Below are 20,954 nucleotides of genomic sequence, written 5' to 3' on the forward strand. Positions count from 1 at the left end.
CCAGAGGAATTCATTAACTCCAAGCAGGGTTCCCAGTCCTGGACCAGAGGAATTCATTAACTCCAAGCAGGGTTCCCAGTCCTGGACCAGAGGAATTCATTAACTCCAAGCAGGGTTCCCAGTCCTGGACCAGAGGAATTCATTAACTCCAAGCAGGGTTCCCAGTCCTGGACCAGAGGAATTCATTAACTCCAAGCAGGGTTCCCAGTCCTGGACCAGAGGAATTCATTAACTCCAAGCAGGGTTCCCAGTCCTGGACCAGAGGAATTCATTAACTCCAAGCAGGGTTCCCAGTCCTGGACCAGAGGAATTCATTAACTCCAAGCAGGGTTCCCAGTCCTGGACCAGAGGAATTCATTAACTCCAAGCAGGGTTCCCAGTCCTGGACCAGAGGAATTCATTAACTCCAAGCAGGGTTCCCAGTCCTGGACCAGAGGAATTCATTAACTCCAAGCAGGGTTCCCAGTCCTGGACCAGAGGAATTCATTAACTCCAAGCAGGGTTCCCAGTCCTGGACCAGAGGAATTCATTAACTCCAAGCAGGGTTCCCAGTCCTGGACCAGAGGAATTCATTAACTCCAAGCAGGGTTCCCAGTCCTGGACCAGAGGAATTCATTAACTCCAAGCAGGGTTCCCAGTCCTGGACCAGAGGAATTCATTAACTCCAAGCAGGGTTCCCAGTCCTGGACCAGAGGAATTCATTAACTCCAAGCAGGGTTCCCAGTCCTGGTCCAGAGGAATTCATTAACTCCAAGCAGGGTTCCCAGTCCTGGACCAGAGGAATTCATTAACTCCAAGCAGGGTTCCCAGTCCTGGACCAGAGGAATTCATTAACCCCAAGCAGGGTTCCCAGTCCTGGACCAGAGGAATTCATTTCCAAGCAGGGTTCCCAGTCCTGGACCAGAGGAATTCATTAACCCCAAGCAGGGTTCCCAGTCCTGGACCAGAGGAATTTTCCCAGTCCTGGACCAGAGGAATTCATTAACTCCAAGCAGGGTTCCCAGTCCTGGACCAGAAATTCATTAACTGCAGAGGAATTCATTAACTCCAAGCAGGGTTCCCAGTCCTGGACCAGAGGAATTCATTAACTCCAAGCAGGGTTCCCAGTCCTGGACCAGAGGAATTCATTAACTCCAAGCAAGGTTCCCAGTCCTGGACCAGAGGAATTCATTAACCCCAAGCAGGGTTCCCAGTCCTGGACCAGAGGAATTCATTAACTCCAAGCGGTTCCCAGTCCTGGTCCCAGAGGAATTCATTAACTCCAAGCAGGGTTCCCAGTCCTGGACCAGAGGAAATTAACCCCAAGCAGGGTTCCCAGTCCTGGACCAGAGGAATTCATCTAGTCCAGAGGAACCAGTAATTGAGAGCTCAGTTGGAATGAAAGCTCTTAAACAGTTGCAGATTTCAAGTCACCTATAACTTTTAAGTGGGTTCCCAGGACCGGGTCTAATTTGAGAAGTTCAATGAATGGTCTAGTTAAGTAATTGAGAGCTCAGTTTTTAGAACATGATTGGACCTGAACTCCGGTCCTGGAGTTTTGTTCCGGTCCAGGTTTTATAGGTATAATTAAGTGATGACTCATTTTAGGACCTAGCTAAAGGATCAGTTGTTACAATTTAAGGATTAAGGATGTGGCTGGAACAAAGACCTGGACTGGAGAAACTAAGGCTGCCAATCTCCCTGAACTTTACATACGTTCACACAATGCTGTTCTGGAATACTCCGGTCCAGGATTTAGATCTGGCCAGAGCCTTGAGAAATTAATGACTCTGCACAATTTAATTAAATAATGAAGGCCCTGCTTGGAATAAGGGCATTGAGTGCCAGAGCCACTGATGCTGAGTACCACTGAGCAAACGGCACTCATCCACTCAAACTGCTGCAAGCACAGGGGCTGCCCGCATCTCTGTAGAAAACACGGCTTCCTTCCTCTTTGCAATAGTGAACCGTGATGTGCGTGATTAACACTCAGCTGGATTAAATACATGCGTGTTGTTCCTCCCGTTACTAGGGTGAGCAGTGGTTTGCTTGTCAGCAGCTGAAGAGGAGGTGGAGGAAGAAGTAAAACTGTAGCCTCTGTGATGTAGACGTGGATAAGCCAGACAGCGAGTGAGTACGTGCATCAAATCCTTCAATATGCTGTGCAGAAGCTGGATAAGCAAAATGCTGCAGTCGTTATTGCAGTGAGGAAATGGTTTTGACACAGGCTGACAGATAGTGTGCTGTTCTAGTGATAGCATCAGTGGACTGAGCAAACCGCTCCGAGTACTGAAATAGCTTTTCATGCTGTTCTGTAGCAAGGTTTCATTGAGTTGTGCTTGCTTGAATTTTATAGAACATTGTGAACTCCAGCTGTCACTTCATTTAAAGGCGTGTCCCTCAATGACCGAATGCAGGACAGAAATAGGGTTGTGGTTTATCCAAAAGCTGGTGTCCCAACACCTAAAGACAACACTTGGTAGAACAAACTGGACAGGGTGTGGGTGTGCAAACAGCTTCCCCTTTTAAGAGGTTAGCGTTTATCTTTTGTATTTTTATTGTCTGCTTTTGCGTTGTCAAATGTAGAACTAATGTGCCTCTACTGTTGTTAAAAAATAAACAAACAATAAAAATACCCAGTAAGAATTTCTCTTGCTTGGGAGTTCCCAACATGAGTGATGGTTATTACAGCATACAAAGGAAAACTACAAAGAATTAGCAGGATGCCCTTTGCTCTGGGCGTATGGAGGACGTTATTTAAACAAACAGACAGAAAGCTGATGGAAGAAAGGAGTCCTGGAATACACTGTTTGTGTGTCTGTTCTGAAATGGAGTTCAATTACACAGCAAACTGAAAAAGCTACACGTTTCTAACTGAAAAATACCATCAACCTCACTCTGCAGAAAAAGCAAGCGTGCATGCACACTGGGGCTTTCTCAAAAGAGGGATGACGATGATACGACTCCCCTTGAGGAGTGCAGGGGAGGAACGATATGATTTTATTATTATTACTACTGTATAATATCAGCCAGCTCACAAAATGAAGGGTTAATGCTTGCAAACAATGCTTGTGTTTATATATTTTCTTTGGCAATGTCACAGAGATGGCCTGAACCACAAAACTGATTCGAAAAAATATGATAAGTGATTCTACTTTGACTGGGTTTAAAGGGGTAACAACAAATGCTTAAAAAAATGCTCTCTCTCTCTCTCCTTACATACTCTCACTGATCCCTTTTCTAAGCAATTCAATTTCCAGCAATTCAATTGCCGTCAAAGCCCCCTGCACTGTGTGGAAGTGCAGAAATACTGCAGTATTTGCAGAGCCAAGCCCTTTACACAAACTTGCTCATTTCCAAAGACTCCTTCCTTTTCATGTTGATTCTGGCTTGGGGAACTGAATGCATGCTTGGTTAATATGAACGCATCTTACCATTCAGGGCTGGACTGGGTGACAGCAAAGCAAGGGTGCAGGCTTCGAAACCAGTGCCTTGTAATGACCAGCTGCCTGGCTTGAGGGAGATAGTTAGTCACATAACATAACGACATTCAGCCATTTCAGGGCAGCAAATATTCACATTCGAAAAATTGCCATTTCCTGGTTCTGTCCCTTTTGTGTCATTAGTTTCAGAATAGATTTCCTGTCTCCTCTCTCTCTCTCTCTCTCTCTCTCTCTCTCTCTCTCTCTCTCCTCTCTCTCTCTCTCTCTCTCTCGCTCACAGCCTCCTGACCCAGCCCAACACACACACACACTCGAACGCTTAAACACACCAGCTACTGCTACAGTGAAAGCTTTGTATGCCAAAGAGGAAGAGCATGTATTGAGTCGTTAAACTGGGAAGGTTAGTAGCTGTTTGAGAGGTGTCAGTGCGGACGACTTGTTTCCCAGTCCTGTGTCGCCTTGACGTCTGCTTTCTTTTCTTTCTTTCTTTCATCTTGCTTGCGCCAGCCTCCTCTGTGCGCTAAAGCAGTGAGGGAGGACACTAGCTGGGAATCAGCCGGGGTGGAGAGAAATAAATAAGGTTTCCTTTCTTTTTTGTTAGTTTGCTTTTAAGCTTGAGGTTGTTTGAAGGTGCACTGCCAAGTTTTTATTTATTTACAGTACACAGTGTTGAGCTGTGTGAGGTGACACTTAAGTTGAAAGATCAATTCTTAAGCATCTGTAAACGTGTTCTTAAAGGTGTTATTTATAAATCAGTTTATTACAGGCTCCTCTGTTTTTGTTGTGTTTTAAGTCATTTTTAAAGAAATTCTGGAAATGCTTTGGTCACATATTTTATTACACCATTCTATTTTATTACACTTGGTTCTATTATAATAACATGCTTTTGCACATTTAATGAAATGCTTTCGTTTGTCCACCACACTGCAGTAGATGTATATAATATATGGCTTTTAATCAATTAAAGTCTGCAAGGCAGCTTTTCTACGTCGACAAAAGTATTAAACTTCTGGATTGAAGTTTGAGGAGGGCGGAGAGAGAGAGAGAGTCCTCTTTTTTTTACAGGCCCACATTAATTACACCGGCACTCTGATAACTGAGGCAAAATGAAAAGCCTGAAACATCAGCAACAGGAAATGCAAGAATAAACAGAGCTGTTATCTGATGAAACTGCATTCATTGACAGCCCTTCTGTAAGGAATCAGCTCGGCCAGGGTTAGCTTAGTGGAGCTCTGTAGCTGTATGTGTGTGAGATACATGATAAACGAACCTCCAACACTGTTGTAATGCCGGCGTGGGTCAGTAATTCCTGTAAAGATGTGTTTGGAAGTCCAGAAGAGCTTGCTGTATGAAACGTGTATATTCAGCATTATATGGACAGTAATGTGAATACAGTAGTTTCTCTGAGTATTAATGCTATCGGCTGAGCAGTTGAATTCGGTAATAGTAGTTGGCTATTGGACTATTTATTGCATGTGATTTCTTTCTTTCTGGTTTTTTGCACCTCTGATCAGTTCCAGGTGTTTACATGTGAAAGGGAACACAAGGGAGGAGGCAAACCAGGACATGTGATTTATACTGCATGAGTACATACTGGAGAGCTGCTGAGCGATATGCAAGGTCAGACAGACTTTAGGGGCTGTATTGATGAAGCATTTGCATACGGTAGAATTGGGCAGGATTGACAGGTGGCAAAAACCAAACATCAACCAGCCAAGAAACTGTGAGAAGAATCAATAGAATCCAGAAATGATCACTGCACTGGAATAGTTAAACCCAAAGGCTACACACGTTTCAATTTATAAACACTTAACACTTCATAGATGCCTGATTTCAATGACTTTTTATTTATTTATTTTTGTTTTTGCAGGGTCACACCTTTTACATCCTTGTTGCTCCTTTCTCTGGCCTGCTTCAGACTGCAATATAATATTAGTTGTCATGTTTTGCGTGGTAACATATTGCAGCGCAATGTATTTGCAGAGAGAACGGGGTTAATACCACAACCCAACTTGACAGCTTCACACGTACATATCTTTAAAAAAAAAAAAAACACACAACAGGCTTCAACCTCGTCAGTAAACCTGTCTGAGAATGTTCAGAGGTGAGCTTTCACACAAACAGCTAGAGCCATTGCAAATGTTCATTTCAGTCCAGGTTCTGGTTGAAGCTGAAATATTAACACAACTGAGTTGGTTTTGCATGCCAGTGACAACTTTCTGCTTTGTGTATTCTGATTGGTGGTTGACAGTCTTGGGTCTGTTACTGTGTAGAGATTTAAAAACAGAAAAAGAGATTCCTATCATGACTGCTGCTCTGCTCCTAACCCTTTTGATTACAGGGTCAACCCAACTCAAGCAGACCAATGGGTGTTGCTTGAACCCTTGCTTTAATGTCTTGCAATACTATATATATATATATATATATATATATATATATATATATAGCGCCCTTCATGCCACGGCATCCCAGAACGCTGTGCAAAATTAAAAGCAAAACAAGAGCACTCACGGGTGCAATACACTCCAGCTACAACCGATTCTATAAAAGCACGGTCAAAAAACATTTTTCAATTTTAGACTCCAATCCAGTGTTTCAATCTGCCTAATGCCAATGTTCCACAAACGAGGAGAACAACAGGAAAAAGCTCTCTGATTTCAAGATGATTTTATGGAACAATGAAAAGTTTTCTGATCTCAAAGAACAAATAGGAATACTTCTATTAACTATTTCTGTGCTGGAAAAAGGAGTTTGTGTTGGTCGTTTTTTTCCCCACCTGCAGCTCTTTTGCGTGCACTCGACCACTGCCCTGAAACACTTGTCTCATGTGCTTTGTGTATCGTCATCCGCACATGAAGGACACAACTCCCCAGAACTCCAGGTGAGCGGTGATGACCCTGCAGGTCACTGCGTTAGCCTGCTACAGTTCTGCCTCTGGAGGTCTGCAGAATCCCAAGATAGAACTCTTTTCTTCTGCAGTCCATGTGGGACTTATTATTATTATAATTATGAAAGAGTTGCATTGAAATGGGTTCTAGAATCAGAAAATGGGACCTATTTTTTGGTTATTTATGTATTTTTAGGAATAAAAAGCTATGCGCTCAAACCCTGTGTTTAGGAATCTCATCACAAAATGCTACTCTGTGAGAATTTCCTGCCTCAACATGTGTCTCTCTCTCTCTCTCAAAAACATATTGTGACAGGCTTGCTCGCTCTTTCATAACTATTTTGGTCTAAAACATTATTGCATAACAGTAGTGAGAATAATTAAGCAGATTTGTATTTGTTTCATTTGGAGGGGGGGGGTTCTTGTTTTTTTTTCCCGAATTCAAGCTGTGTGTTCTACTGTACTAAAACAATGAATAACACCGATTCAGAAAAGTGTGACTCTGTGGGCAGCTATATAAATAGCACTGCGAGGCTTCATCTTCAAACGCAGTTCTGATCAAGCTTGTCTGGAAGCCTATGCAACATGGCTTCTTGGTAATGTTACCGTTTCACTGCGTGCGGATGAATTTCTTCAAGGGACTCTTTGTTACTTTTGCAATATTGGGTATTTTTTGTCATCTCATCGTGGCAGATCACTAATACAACATTCTTGCAGTTTGTGGTGGACTTCCTTTATTTTAAAGGGTGTTTTTTTTTTTTAAATTAATCCTGATGTTTGTGTGTGTGTATTTTGTTTGTTTTATTTTAGGGTTTTGATTTCACAGGGTGGCAGTGATCAATTTCATTCCCATCTCTTTGGAAGTCTAACTGGAAAGACAAGTATTTCGAGAGGTTAATTCCTAATGGAAGAGAAAACATTTGAACAAGCACAGCGCCCTACATGAGAGCATTCTGACTGCTGTCCTGTTTTCTGTGCAGGGATCTGTGCTGGTGAGAAGTGATGGGCACCTCAGAGCCACCGAACAACTCCAACGTGCTTTTCGACCGCTTCGTTGGGGCGCAGCGCTGCAAGGATGTCCTGCAGACCTTCGCGGAGCTCTGCCGTCACCTGGACGTGGACCCGCGCGACTACAGGCATTTCTACACGAAGATGAAGGAGCGCCTCAACTACTGGAAGGCCAAGACGCTGTGGACCAAACTGGACAAGAGAGCTGCTCACCCTGACTACAAACAAGGAGATGCCTGTGCTAACAACAAGGTCCGGGACTATACCATCTACCTTTCCCTGTCTCTCTGGCTCACTGGCTTATGTTTGATATAAATCCAGTGATTTAGTATAAAAGTGTAATTATAATGCCTAACGGATCGTCTCCGATGCAGGTAGATGCCTTCTAAAAACTACAAGACTTTAGAGTTTTGAAACTTGCTTTAAACTGCAACATACAGCAGGCTAATGGGCATTAATGATTGATTAAAGCTCAGTGGATGCAGCTCAAAGACCCGCCAGTTATAGTAAATCACAAAGAAGTGTGACAAAGCCCTGTAGATGCACTGGGGAACTACAGGAATGTACCATACTGAACAAATACTGTCAGAAAGTAGCATGGTTAACTTTGTATTGGAGAATCACAAAAGTTCTGTGGGTCTGGGAGGTTCCCGTAAGCCTCATCTTTAAAAGCCTCATCGTTAAAAAATGCAAGGTCTAAGAAACAATGTTAACTATACTGTTGATGAAGCTAATATGTGCAAGGAAGCCACTTCAGACTTGGTGATTTGACTGTGGGTGTGTGCTTAGTGTTTAGTGCTGGGAGCTGGGCCATGTGGGCTGCGCACGGCGATCGAACTGGCCTTCCTGGGCGCGCAGGTGGTCCTGATTGAGAGGCGGGACACCTTCTCCCGAAACAATGTCCTGCACCTCTGGCCGTACACGATCACTGACCTGCGGAACCTGGCAGCCAAGAAGTTCTACGGAAAGTTCTGCTGCGGCACCCTCGACCACATCAGTAAGTCCCGAACATCCCAACTCCTTGTGCTTCGTTCATGTTCATTATCTGTATGTGGCATTGGGGTGATCCTTGAGCTGTTTCCCTGTAAGAATTCTTCTCGGCTGCTAGGCAGGTGTGTGTTGTATGCTAAGAGTCAAAAGCTTGAGCCGGCTGTGGACTGATTGATTGTTGTTTTATGTCGGATCAAAATGCTTTTCTGGAGGCTCTAGAAATGTAAAGCAATTTTGGCAAAACATTCAATCTAATGATCAAGGACTCGATATGGGGTGTTAGGTAAGCAATTTCCGGAGTCGCCACCCTTATCTCACACACCCAAGTGCTGTATCTCTGCAGGTATTCGGCAGTTGCAGCTCGTCCTGCTCAAGGTGGCCCTGATCCTTGGGGTGGAGGTGCACACAGGGGTAGACTACAAGGGGCTCATTGAGCCGACCCGGGACAGCCAGGGGACAGAAGGTAAGAGGCACGGTCTTCCTGTTAAAAATTAACCATGTTTTTTTATTATTGTCATTATGCTTCTGAGTGCTGCTGCTTCAGTATTTAACTTTGAGATTTAACTGCCTTTCTCTTTCCTTTTCTCACTCCCAACTAGTAGTCCTACATTAGTAGCCTCAAACCTGACACTTCTGTATGTTACACCTTCACTATTCCGTGCAAGTGAGGTTCATCCAGTCTTGACGAGTCGTGTTGTTACCTCTCTCTTCCCTTTTTCTCAGAGTCAGGCTGGAGAGCAAATTTGCTCCCCGAATCTCACCCAGCCGGGCAATATCACTTTGACGTTCTTCTGTCAGCAGGTGGAGGTCGATTTGTACCAGAAGGTAACGGGGTTCTTTTCTCCACTTTGTTGCTCCCCCCCCCCTCCATGCTTTGTTCTGAAGCCTGTCCCCTTGGATTTCCAATAATCAATAATCACTGGACAGCAGTTAATACATATCAGGGTTTAAACCACAGGGAATATCTCAGTCTTCTTTCCACTCTATAGTATTTAGCAATGTTTAAAAGGGATCAAGAAGTCACCCTTGAGGGATAACAGTAGTGGGATTAATATACAGCAAGGTGAGTAGGATCTGGTACCCATCAAAACATTAATCTGTACCAAGCTTAGTGCAGTAGATGATGTGCAGGTTAGAGTTTCCTGTCCTCTGCAGTTTTTTGCGTGCCTGGTCTGGGACTCACTCCCTTCCCAGTGTCTCACCCATGTTGTGTTTCCTCCTCCAGGATTCAAGAGGAAAGAACTGCGAGGGAAGCTGGCTATCGGAATCACGGCAAACTTCATCAACCGGCACACGGCCGAAGAGGGACGAGTGTCTGAGATCAGCGGCGTGGCCAGGATCTACAACCAGAAGTTCTTCCAGAGACTCCACGATGAGACAGGTCCGGCTGATCTTACCACTGAAGCCTCTCCTAAGTCTTACCTCACGCTGTGGCAGCTGTGACAAATACATTTCCACTCCCTACTTGTTAACCTACAGGAGTGTCTGCCTAGATCAAGATCTAGCTTTCCAGCTTTTTGCATTTTCAGTTTTCTAAGTTATCTGAACAAAAAGCAATAGCCAATGCAGTATTCATTGAATCTAATGCTTGTCTGTTAACACAGGCATTGACCTGGAGAACATTGTGTACTACAAGGACGACACCCATTACTTTGTCATGACCGCTAAAAAAAAAAGCCTCCTGAAGAACGGTGTAATTAAACAGGTAGGGGCTGGCTCTTCAAGCAGTTACTGCTCTCCTGAAACATCAATTCCAATTCCAGTTCCTACTAAGCAATTGAGAATTGATTTTAAAAAGGAATTGGAGTTGAAAAACAGGAATTGACCCCAACCCTGCACTGTACTACAGTCCCTGAAAGACTCCTCCTCCTCCTCTCTCCCCCTCCCCGCTGGCTGCAGGATCATGGAGACGCAGAGAAGCTCCTCTCCCCTCAGAATGTGGACTCCGAGGCTCTGCGACGGTATGCTTACGAGGCTGCGCAGTTCTCCACAGCCAGGCAGCTCCCGGGGCTGGAGTTCGCGCTGAACCACAACAAGCAGCCCGACGTGGCCATGTTCGACTTCACCTGTATGTACCGTGCCGAGGCCGCCTCGCTGGTGAGGGAGAGACGCGGCAAGAGGCTGCTGGTGGGGCTGGTCGGGGACTGCCTGGTGGAGGTACGGCTGCAGGAAATACAATCTGTCACTTACAATGATCCCTTATAGTCTGTCGTCTGCTGTCAATAAGAGGTGAAAAACATCAACAGGTATTGAAATAGCCTGCTTACCACAACTTATTTTTTTAAATTTTCATTTCATGTAAGCGACCACGTTGCTTACGATGTACCCAATTTGTCTGTCCTAAAAACACAGCAAAAACAATCTACATGAAATTTTTAATTTTTTTTTATGTAAAAGTACTCAAACACTCAAAAGATGCAGCTATATCAAATGGTTACCGTTTCTGGCTATGTGCATGGTCTGAAGCGCTGAGTACTAAAATAAACACATGTTGACTGTTTGTACCCACAACCTGTCTCTGGACTGTCTATACCTCTGGCCTGGATTGACATAAAACCAGCTTGCCTGTCATTATCCCCCCTCTCTCTCTCTCTCTCTCTCTCTCTCTTCACTGGTGGCATGTTGTAACACTCTTCTTCTCTCTCCCCCGGTCTGTCTCTGCCTCTCTGTCTCAGCCCTTCTGGCCCTTGGGGACAGGGATTGCTCGGGGGTTTCTGGGTGCCTTTGACGCGGCCTGGATGGTGCGGCGCTGGGGTCAGGGAGCCTCCCCCCTGGACGTCATGGCCGAACGGTATGAGGTCCATAAACTTCTGCACAGGGGGTGGTGGAACGATCCACCCAGGACGGCCACAAATAACAATCTAATTTCATTCACAAACATAGTTTAGTTTAGAAAAAAATCGTTTCACGATCCTTTGCATATCTTGGTCTCCTGGATCAATCAAACTCAAGCTGTAATATGTTTTTGTTTGTCATTAAAATGTTCATTTTTTTCCCCCCCATCAGACACATTCTCACACTGTGGGGCACGGTTTGCACAATTGCACGGTTTGCACAATTTGCATGAACCCCTACTCTGGAATCTTTTTCTCAATCCCATGCAGTTTAAGCATCATATAAAGTCCAAATGGAGCCCTCTGTTCGAATGGCCCTCTCTTCTTTTCTTCTCTCCAGGGAAAGTATCTACCAGCTCATGTCTCAGACGACCCCAGAGAACACCAGCAAAAACTACAGTGCTTACAGCATAGACCCCTCCACACGCTACCCAAACATCAATTTGGGGTCCATCAAACCTCACCAGGTAAAGATCGGTCTGTCTGTCTAAATAACAGGGCCTGCAGTGCAGCTTGTTAAACACGTGCTAACCCTTTACTCCCCTGGGTATGTTCCCATACCTATTTAATGCCTATTTCTCAATGTCAGCTATATTGGACACCCAGCAGTACAGAGTTCAACTTTTACCAAGCGATGAGCAGAACATTGGTCCAGTCCATTCAAACTCAGTAACTGAGTGTTCCAACTTTGTAACTTTCTACCTCGGACTGTTTTGAAGTGGAAATGGATCATTACCCGACCAGGCAGATGTCTGTCCTGAAACGTTATGCTAAATTCGTAGTATTGCCAAAGTAACAGCTGTCGCTATTCTTCCCGACCGCTCTGACCGCGCAGTGTGTGCCGACCTTCTCTTGCAGGTGCGTCACCTGTACGACGTGGAGGACAGCCTGGACGTGGGCAGGGATGGCAAGAAGCAGAAAGAGAAACTCCTCCCCTCCCGACAGGGTGAGGCGCCTCACACAGCTTGTTAAATTAACCCTGCGCTGCCAGAAGTCCAAAACCAACGACTGCACAAAACCTAGTAATACCAAATCCAAACCTATAGTTTGGTGACCGGTTGGACAAACAAGTTTTCCATGCTTTTAAAGAGCAAGCAAAGACGCCCCTATTTATCAAAGGATTATACATTGTAGACGGAGAATGAGTCTGGTCCTCTCTGGTGGGTTTGTCTCTCTCATTCCATGACCTTGATTCCTCTGTATTTAATAAAACTGAGCAGGTTTATCTAAATGAGCTGGTTGAAGCCAGGGTCTGGGCTACTCAATGTAATATTTAAGGACAAGGTCTTAGACTGGGAGAGCCACAGATGAGTGCCGCTGCAGTATGGTTGGGTGCGTGGTGCTGGGCAGCCAGTCATGCTGTCGTTCTCCTTCCAGACTCCTTGGGAGGGTGTGAGGAGCTCCTCAGCTGGTGCCAGCAGCACACAGCGGGGTACAGAAACGTGAAGGTGACTGACCTGACTCACTCCTGGAAGAGCGGGCTGGCTCTGTGTGCCCTCATTCACCACTTCAGACCCAACCTCATGTGAGTGCTCATGGTTATTCACGAAACCTTTCTGTCCAGGCTGCCGTTAAATAAGTCGGCAACAGTCTAGGAGGGATCAGTGAATGCCATCCTGAAAATATACCTTGAAACAAGTTAAATGCATTAAGAGCTGACCCCATAATCATTGTTCTTTGATTTTATACTTTTTCATTACATTGACGTTTTGACACATTGACCTATTTCATGGTATGTGTGCTTTTGTAATGAAGTTTAAACACTTTTAAATAAGCTCACTGGGTGTGAGTTGCTTTTGTCGCTAGTTCTTCCTGCTTGTCCAGCGGCCGGCTGAATGCTCCTCTCTGTTTCAGTGACTTTTCCTCCCTGGACAAGGATGCTGCAGCCCGCAATAACCAGACAGCTTTCGACGTGGCTGAGCGTGAGTTTGGCATCACGCCCATCATGGCGGGCAGCGACATGGCGGCCCAGAGCCAGCCAGACAGACTAGCCATGCTGCTCTACCTGACCCAGTTCTACCAGATCTTCCGCGAAGCGGCGCCACCTGCAGGTAATGACAATTATAAATCACGGTCTCAATCACAATTTCAGAACATTGTCTTCTCGCTACGCACTTTGGATAAGAACTACCATAAGAACTGTACCTATTACCGTAAAGCACATTTCCTGTTTTCGTTTTCAGTAGAACAGCAATATCGAGACCTATTATATTTTCTGGTCTAGTACTCAAGGAGTACCCCAGTATGGAGCTGACTCTGGCTTTCGTTAGACCCCATGCCCCTGGTTATCGAGGCAGGCCAAGGTGTGATGTGGCTGCATATTCCTTTCTGTTGCAGGGCCCGAGGATGTGGTCTGCAGCAGCAAGCCTTTGAGTCTATCGAGTGCCAAGTCCGCCGTCGTCTTCCTGAGCAAACTCAAACACAACTCGCTGCAAAGACGGAAGGTAGAAAACCAACCCAACTGCTTCCCCATGTCAGAGAATCACTGTGCAAGTTCAAGGCTTTCTCCCAAACCTGATGCCAGGGCTCCCTTGAACAATGAGACGCATACATCAAGGGTTCTATCCTGGTTAAATAAATCCATCTGAAATTTGAATTTGATGCACAAAGCTGGATAAAAGAAGCCATTCTATGTGCGATGGAGTCTCAAAGGACTGCCTCTCAGAGTAGATGGTTATAGAACAATAGAGGGAGGCATAAGATGTATGATGAAGGGTGTGCAATGTACTTGTTCCATGTAGAAAGATCATTTTACTGTATTTTTTTTTTACACAGGAGAAACTCGCATCTAAACGTGAGGAAAAGAGAACAAAGAAGGAAGTTAAAGATGTAGCTGTGAGTGTTTTCACACAGCAGTAACAATGCATTCCTTTTGCACCTCTTACTTCTGCTTCTCTCTACAGTGTGTTTTTTGTTTAGAAGTATTTATAAAGCATTTCCTGTGCAAGTGGCCTTAATTCTCAGCAAATTCAGTCATAATGTTCCATCTGTCGCTTTTATAACTTCGTTGCAGTTGGCTTTAGAGTCTGCAGGGACAGAGCTAAAGCACACACCTGCAACCCAGCCTGTGGAACTCTTTGACACCCGGAGTGCTGAGGTGGAATCATCGACCCAGCGCGATGATCAGGTGAGTGATTCCGAACTACAGGGCCATGTTTACTACAAGGATACCAGACACAATCAATCACAGGCGCTATATTAGCAGTAAAGCTGCTTCTATAACTTTACCAAATAAGAAATCTCACACTTTTCCTTCTCTAACCTTGAGCAATATTAGCAGAAATTCTCCCATCTGATTCCCCTCCGAAGCCCACAATTTGGCGGCATCAATGGTCCACCCTTTGTCGCTATGCCCCAGTGTAATCCTCTGTCCCTCCAGCTGGCTCCTCTGGGAAGTCCTGGTGGCAGTGACGTGTGTTATTTCTGCGGGCGGCGTGTCTACGTGCTGGAGAGGGTCAGCACTGAGGGCAAGTTCTTCCACCGAAGCTGCTTCAAGTGCCAGCAGTGCAGAGCCACCCTGCGAGTGGGCAGCTACGCTTTCGACAGCAAGAGAGGTCAGTCCAGGGAGCGTGGAGATGGAACCAGACTCAGGGCTGTAGACATGGCTCTGTGCGCATGTGTTACAGGGATATGCCAAAATGAGGGCTTTCTGGAATGACAGTAGAGGAAATGTACCAGATTATGTAACAATTAATTCTTTGATTTACTGCACACTATCGATGTCAGGTATTAAAAAGTAATAATAATGATCATTCCTTTTGTATAACTGATACAGACAATATAATTTGATTGTTACTCACTGCGTAGGAATGGAGTTTTATACTACCCTGATTCCTTGTAGTCTGTCCACACTGTTTAATGTTTCTTTCGTGTTTCAACAGGCCAGTTCTTCTGTCTGATTCACTCGGACTGGCAGGGTGAAGGCATCCAGGGAACGGCACCGGAGGCTTTAGTAAATCCGGTATTACAAATTCACATTGAAGTTTTATTTTTAATGTGCTTTAATGCACCGTGCCAATATTGCAAAGTCTCATGAGAAGAGTAGAATGATGTTTGAATTTGTGTTGAATATCCCAGGTGGAAAGATACTAAGAAGCTGTTTTTAATTTGTTGTTCTGTTATAGTTTTATACCAGTGTTCCTCAAAGATTTTTGGCCAGAGACACATTCCTGTACTTCTCATTAGTTTGCATGTTTCTTTGTATCTCTTGACATTTTACCTAACAGTTTTCCAAAATGTAAAATAAAATGGGCACAGCTTTGAGAACCACAGATTTATACAGAAGTGGTAATATGTAAAACTCACGCCATCAACTATTAACTCATCACAATTCACACTAACTGCTGGACACTTTATTGCTAGGACCCCTCTTCAAACTTGCCTGCTGAAGATCATCCACCTGCTGTCGGCCCACTTTCTGTTGAACAGCATGCTACTCTGGCAGAAGACAGGTCCGTGCAAGAGCCGTGCGGTCCTGTTTCAGGCCTAGTTAAGCCAACGCAGGATTCATCAGAACAACGCTTGAGGGACGATTGTAACCCCAGTGAATGCCCTGTGCCAGCGGTGCGGACATCCCGCTTCAAACCAAACATTCCCCTTGTGGTCTGTAGCCCTGAAGATCTAGACTCGGTGGATGGAGATGCAACCTTTTGCAAAGACAACCTTGATTCTGCAGCTCCTCCTAGACCTAAACCGACGCCAAAGCCACGGGTCAAAAAAAGAAACACTGCACCCACTGTGACTGTAGACCAGAGCGAGGAACGAGATGTGGGGGCGCTGGAGGAGAAGACTGTGAGTACAGAAGAATCCAGTGACGGCAACCAGGGCGTCAGAGACCAACTGACGACAAATGGAACTACTGCTGCTGTTCAGACTGAAGATCCAAGTACCACGGGACCACCTTCTTCTGAAAGCCCGGTTTCCATAACAATCGCTTTTCCTAAAGACTGCCAGAAGAAGTTCCCGCTAAAGAAACTGACGCTGTCAGAAAGCGAGAAACAAAAACTTGTCAGGCTTAGCCTCGATTCCGACTCCGACTTGGACCGAGACCCTGGAAATCAACAAAAACCTCCGCCCTTGGCGGAGCAACCCAAGGTGACACCAGCCTTGCTGAACCCAGACGGGCAGGCAGACAAGGGGTCGTCTTGGGGAGGGCAAGGAGGTAGCATCAGGGTGCAGAATAACAGGAGGTCCTTCAGGAGAAAGGAGGACCCCACCACGCATCCCCCAACTCAGCACGCTAGCAAGCCAAAGTCCAAGTTCTCACCCTGGAACCTCTCGTCTCCTCGACTCGGGAGGGGACCGAAAGACGCAGGTGAGGCAGGGCTCTGAGGCTCATTTTAAATCTGTTTAATGCCTGGAATCTGGTTCCAAGTATAATGGAATCAAACTAGAGTGAATACAGCCCACATTTGTTTAACCCACAGATACCTGGGAGTCTGAATTCAGACAATCAAAGGAGGAGGAGGAGGAGGACGAGGATGATGAGGAAGTCTTTGATAATGATGATATTGATTTGGATCTCTTCAATGAGAAGGTGAGTTTAGCAAGGATGTTAAGAAGTAAGAAGAATTTAGCACTTACGCAGGTGAAATTGCAATGTTTCCGTAAAAACGAATCTCAAAGGGGATTCCTATACCTGCAGCACAGCTGTCTAGTTCGCTGACACAATAGCCGGCTGTGACTGCTGACCACACGGACACACAGATAGAGAGCACTGATAAGACACTTATTGAAACATGTGAGAATTGAGAATTTTATGTTATGGATGAACAGTCCACCAACCCAAGTAACTGTAGGGTGACCATAATGATCCAGGTTCACAGGGAAGTTAAGTCAGTCTTTTTAATATGCATCCAGGTAGCCGGTCTCTTTTTTTTCTTTTAAGAGATGCAAGACTACCAGAGTAGTATTGGAATGGATTGCAATGCTATGTAAAAACTGGTGTGTCCCAAATTAGGTAACATGCCCTCCTCTCCTCTTTCTCAGTTTCAGACCATGCCCTCCGATCCCAAGGAAGCCCAAAGGCTGGAGCTGCTGAAGATGAGAACCATGGAGAGGAGAGCCAAGCAGTGTGAAATACACCGCTTCTACAAAGCACAGGTCAGCTTGGTCAACGGTTTCAATGCCAGGTAACCCAAGCGATTCTACAAAGCACAGGTCAGACTAAAGAGGTCTCCTCCCCAGTCTCAGGTGGAGAGAACCAGAACAATGGGGGGCCATTTTTGCAACTATATAGGTGGACTTCCAAAACAATGGTGTATCCTATAATGTGAGAGGGTAACCAACCACTAAAAGACATGTCTTACTACATGTGGTCCACCAACAAGGAAACCAGTCCCACTGAAGTATTCAATGATTTTAATACCAGATAACCAGAGTGCAGGTTTAGACTGCTTGGTTTGAATTTTACACTTCTTGTATTGGCCATCCTGAACTTGGATTTCAAGTCCTATCTAATTTAAAGTAAGGTGTGTTGCCCTACCTGGTTTAATATATAGCCTACCTTTTTCCTGAAAGATGCACCGTAGGTTTATACACAATTTCTGTGTGTGCAACACTTCTTGTAAGACTGTCCCTGTGCCATGAGTACACTAATGGAGCCAGTTCCTCCACAAAGTGCTTCTCCCTCATTCCCTGTGCTTGTGTGTTCCACAGTCGATACAGCGGCGCCTGGAGGAGATTGAGGTGAAGTTCAAAGAGCTGGAGGAGAAGGGGGTTGACCTGGAAAGGGCGCTGCGCAGGGAGGCTGGTAAGAGAAACTGCAGAACTGCAAATAGCAAGAAAGTTGAGTGGGAGACAATGTTGTTCTTCAGACGTTGGAAGGTGTTAGGATAGTTTGCGTCAATGCTTTGGGCTTTCTCCGTGCAAAATCAGCTGGTCGAAACTGGGGTCCTTCTCAAGATAGCCACCTGGAAACTGCAAGCAACCCTGTGTAGCTCTCAATCATCTCTAATCCCTAAGTACATCAGAGACATCAGGGTGTCATCATTAACCAGTCCCCCTGCAACACTAGTGGATGTGATAAATGCCACATTGTTCTACATGATATTTCTCACTGATGTTTTACTAACATCCAGTAGGGGCGCAGGTTAAAAGTTACTCAGGTGTACCCGATGTACTTGGAAGTCCAACGTGATTCTGAGAGCCGTACGGAGGCAAGACTGTTCTTTAAACTTCCAGAACAACTTGAGGAATACATTAGTCAAGCGATCTCTGGTATGTAATACCCATACCAAGTTAACTCTCCGAGGGCAATGTAGATTTGTGGGCTGCTATCTTGACAAGGTCTTGTGTGGAATCCAGGACAGGATTGCTAACAGCTGTTGATTTCCAGATACGCCTCGTAAGAGTTCAGGGCAGGGTTTAACCAGCTTCTCCCCTCCTGTGTGCAGAGTCAGACGACTCCCCACGGCTCATTCAACAGTGGATCCAGCTGGTCCACGAGAAGAATGACCTGATGTCGGAGGAGTCGGACCTCATGGTTGCGTAAGTCCTCTCTTCAGAACCTCTTTACACAGCTGGTTGAAGGCGGGGAAGTCTTCAATTTTGACGTCCGTCTAAAGGCTATGGAACATCAGGCAACTGTCAGGGATTCTATATTTTATTTGGCTAAAGGAACTCCTTTTTAATGTTTTAAATCGAACATTTAAAGCAGTAAAAAGATGCTTTTTTGATCCTGTGTTAGGCGTTCTTATCCAGGTGTTCAGCTGGATTCAGCTGTCCCGACATCTCGGCTGATTTTAAATTTCCATGTTCGAAATACATTGAAGAGAGGGTGGGCTCCACACTGATGATAATCTTTCTGAAATGGAGGCGGGGCATTCTGGGCCAACAAGTTGACAAAGATTGGAGAAATAGAATTGTTAATGGAAAGAGATGACAGAAGGTGTGCTTCCTCCACAGGTCCCGTCACCTGGAGCTAGAGGACAAGCAGGGGAGGCTGGAGCAGGAGTATCGGAAATACATCGACATGGAAGGTAAAGGAGCAGGGAGGGGGAGGCAGAGTCGGGTCAGTTAAATGCTGCTGTAATACTTTAACATAGAATTAGACTGGAATCAAGTAAACAATTCTAATATAACTGACCGGAGGCCTGCCCATCAGTGCTGTTTATTGAGCACTTGCATAAGAAACGTTGACCAGACTGCTCTGCCTCAGTCCCCGTTTCTTCCGTTTTTCAGACTCGATGAAGACGGACCAGCACCGGGCGGAGGAGGAGAGGGTGCTGGTGGAATTGCTGGAGGTTGTGGACATGAGGAATTCGCTGGTCGTGTTTCTGGAGGACCAGAGACTCAAGGAGATCAATGACCAGGGACTACCCGTGCTGGAGCCCAAGAGACCAAAAACAGGGGGAGGGCAGGTCCACTGGGCATAATGGGAGCAGCACTCAAATAAACACAACCGCCAGCTATACACGACCACACCAAGGCAGTAAGCACAGACTGCCTGTGCCAGAGCCCAGGAAACCACTGTTTTAACACAAGTCCATTTCACACAGACCTAGTATATGCACTGTTAACGCTGGAACCCGTTCAGCTACACAATAGCCAGCTGGCTGTATAGGATCCCAGGTTGAATTGGAGTAACGCAGAGATCGCCAAAACAATACACACTGAATGGCACATTGCTGTGCACTGGGTGTTCAGCTAAGACATCAGACCATGTAACTAAGCAGGGACTGGGTGCAGGGAGTGTCTGGGCTGGAACCCAATCTACCCACAAGAGGGTGGTGGTGACAATGGAACTGAAGCTTGCCATGCCTCACAGTCCATGTTTCTGTTTCAAACACACTCGATTCCAGCTGTTTGTCACCTTATACCGAAAGTTTGTTTTGAAAATATCAGCTCTAGCTGTAAAATGTTATCAGTATAAATAAAAAATTAAACGCCATATTGCAGTTTCCCTTTGGTATTTCTGTTTTGCACGTGAATGATCGAAGGAATGCATTTTCTTTAGCATATTTTTTTTTCTTTTGCTATAAAGCACTTTTTCTTTTTCTTTTAAACTCTTATATATGCAAATTACATTTCTGGAATTGTAAACTGGACCAGAGATATTCATCCCTGCATTGTAATGCAGAATGGCACAGTAGTCTGCAGTTCACAAGCCACCAGTAGGTGGTGCTATTTTGTCAAGTTTGAAACTTGTTTGTGAATGACTGGTCAGTGGTCTGTCCGGTATTTAAATGTGTGTTTTTTGCAAACGTTCTTTTTTGTAAATGAGAATCTAAAATAAATATTAAAACATATGCACCCTGCCTGTATATTTTTTTTCTACACCTTGAGGTATGTGATACTTATAAGAAATACAATCAGAACTCAGCGACAATGAGTGAAGCTTAGACTGTTAACCTTGTCTCGTCAGCAGAGCGCTTGAACCACAGCAGTGCCAAAGAGAGAAGCAGCGCTGATGCGCACTGCAACGTGTGAGAGACAGCAACAAGACATCACCGCAATCAGCAGCAAACAGTCCGGACCAGCATTCCCGCTGATGAAACTTGAGGCTTATGGAAAGGCAGATGTTTGCTCATTCTTCTGGATCTGCTCTGTTCGGATGTTCATAATGTTGTCTCAGGAATGCAAACCGTTTTGGAAACACACACTGGTCATATTCCACGGCTATACTAGATTAGACAGGCATTGCAAACACCGCCCTCCCTTTCCCTCGGGGCTGCAATCCTTCCAAATCCGTCAATTTCCTTTCAAGGTAAAATGCTATTGCCTAAAGCCTTTGTACTCATGAAACGTGTGTCAGGTAAATAATGACTAATTTGGCAAACGCAGCCTTCTTTAAATTTCTAAATCCTCCTTATC

At 45.2% G+C, this 20,954-nt stretch overlaps 1 protein-coding gene across 3 annotated transcripts; it reads left to right on the plus strand.

Moving 5' to 3' along the window:
• Positions 1-1,463: 1,463 nt before the first annotated feature.
• Positions 1,464-20,926, plus strand: LOC121299647 (F-actin-monooxygenase mical1-like). 3 transcript variants are annotated; one of them, XM_041227521.1, is made up of 25 exons: positions 1,464-2,109; positions 7,290-7,569; positions 8,107-8,314; positions 8,651-8,770; positions 9,031-9,132; positions 9,533-9,688; positions 9,912-10,012; positions 10,207-10,464; positions 10,983-11,098; positions 11,482-11,608; positions 12,000-12,087; positions 12,519-12,666; positions 12,996-13,192; positions 13,479-13,585; positions 13,917-13,976; positions 14,155-14,268; positions 14,521-14,695; positions 15,023-15,102; positions 15,504-16,455; positions 16,568-16,677; positions 17,130-17,243; positions 17,799-17,892; positions 18,536-18,629; positions 19,047-19,120; positions 19,323-20,926. In XM_041227521.1, the coding sequence occupies exons 2-25, from the start codon at positions 7,312-7,314 to the stop codon at positions 19,514-19,516; spliced, it is 4,047 nt and encodes a 1,348-aa protein (XP_041083455.1). In that variant the 5' UTR covers positions 1,464-2,109; positions 7,290-7,311; the 3' UTR covers positions 19,517-20,926. The 3 variants fall into 3 exon arrangements, with proteins under 3 accessions (XP_041083455.1, XP_041083454.1, XP_041083456.1); XM_041227520.1 differs by lacking the exon at positions 1,464-2,109 and adding an exon at positions 3,688-3,822; XM_041227522.1 differs by lacking the exons at positions 1,464-2,109; positions 13,917-13,976 and adding an exon at positions 3,688-3,822.
• The last annotated feature ends 28 nt before the right edge of the window (positions 20,927-20,954 follow it).

Source organism: Polyodon spathula, chromosome 25 (genome assembly GCF_017654505.1).
Source record: "Polyodon spathula isolate WHYD16114869_AA chromosome 25, ASM1765450v1, whole genome shotgun sequence".
NCBI lineage: Eukaryota > Metazoa > Chordata > Actinopteri > Acipenseriformes > Polyodontidae > Polyodon > Polyodon spathula.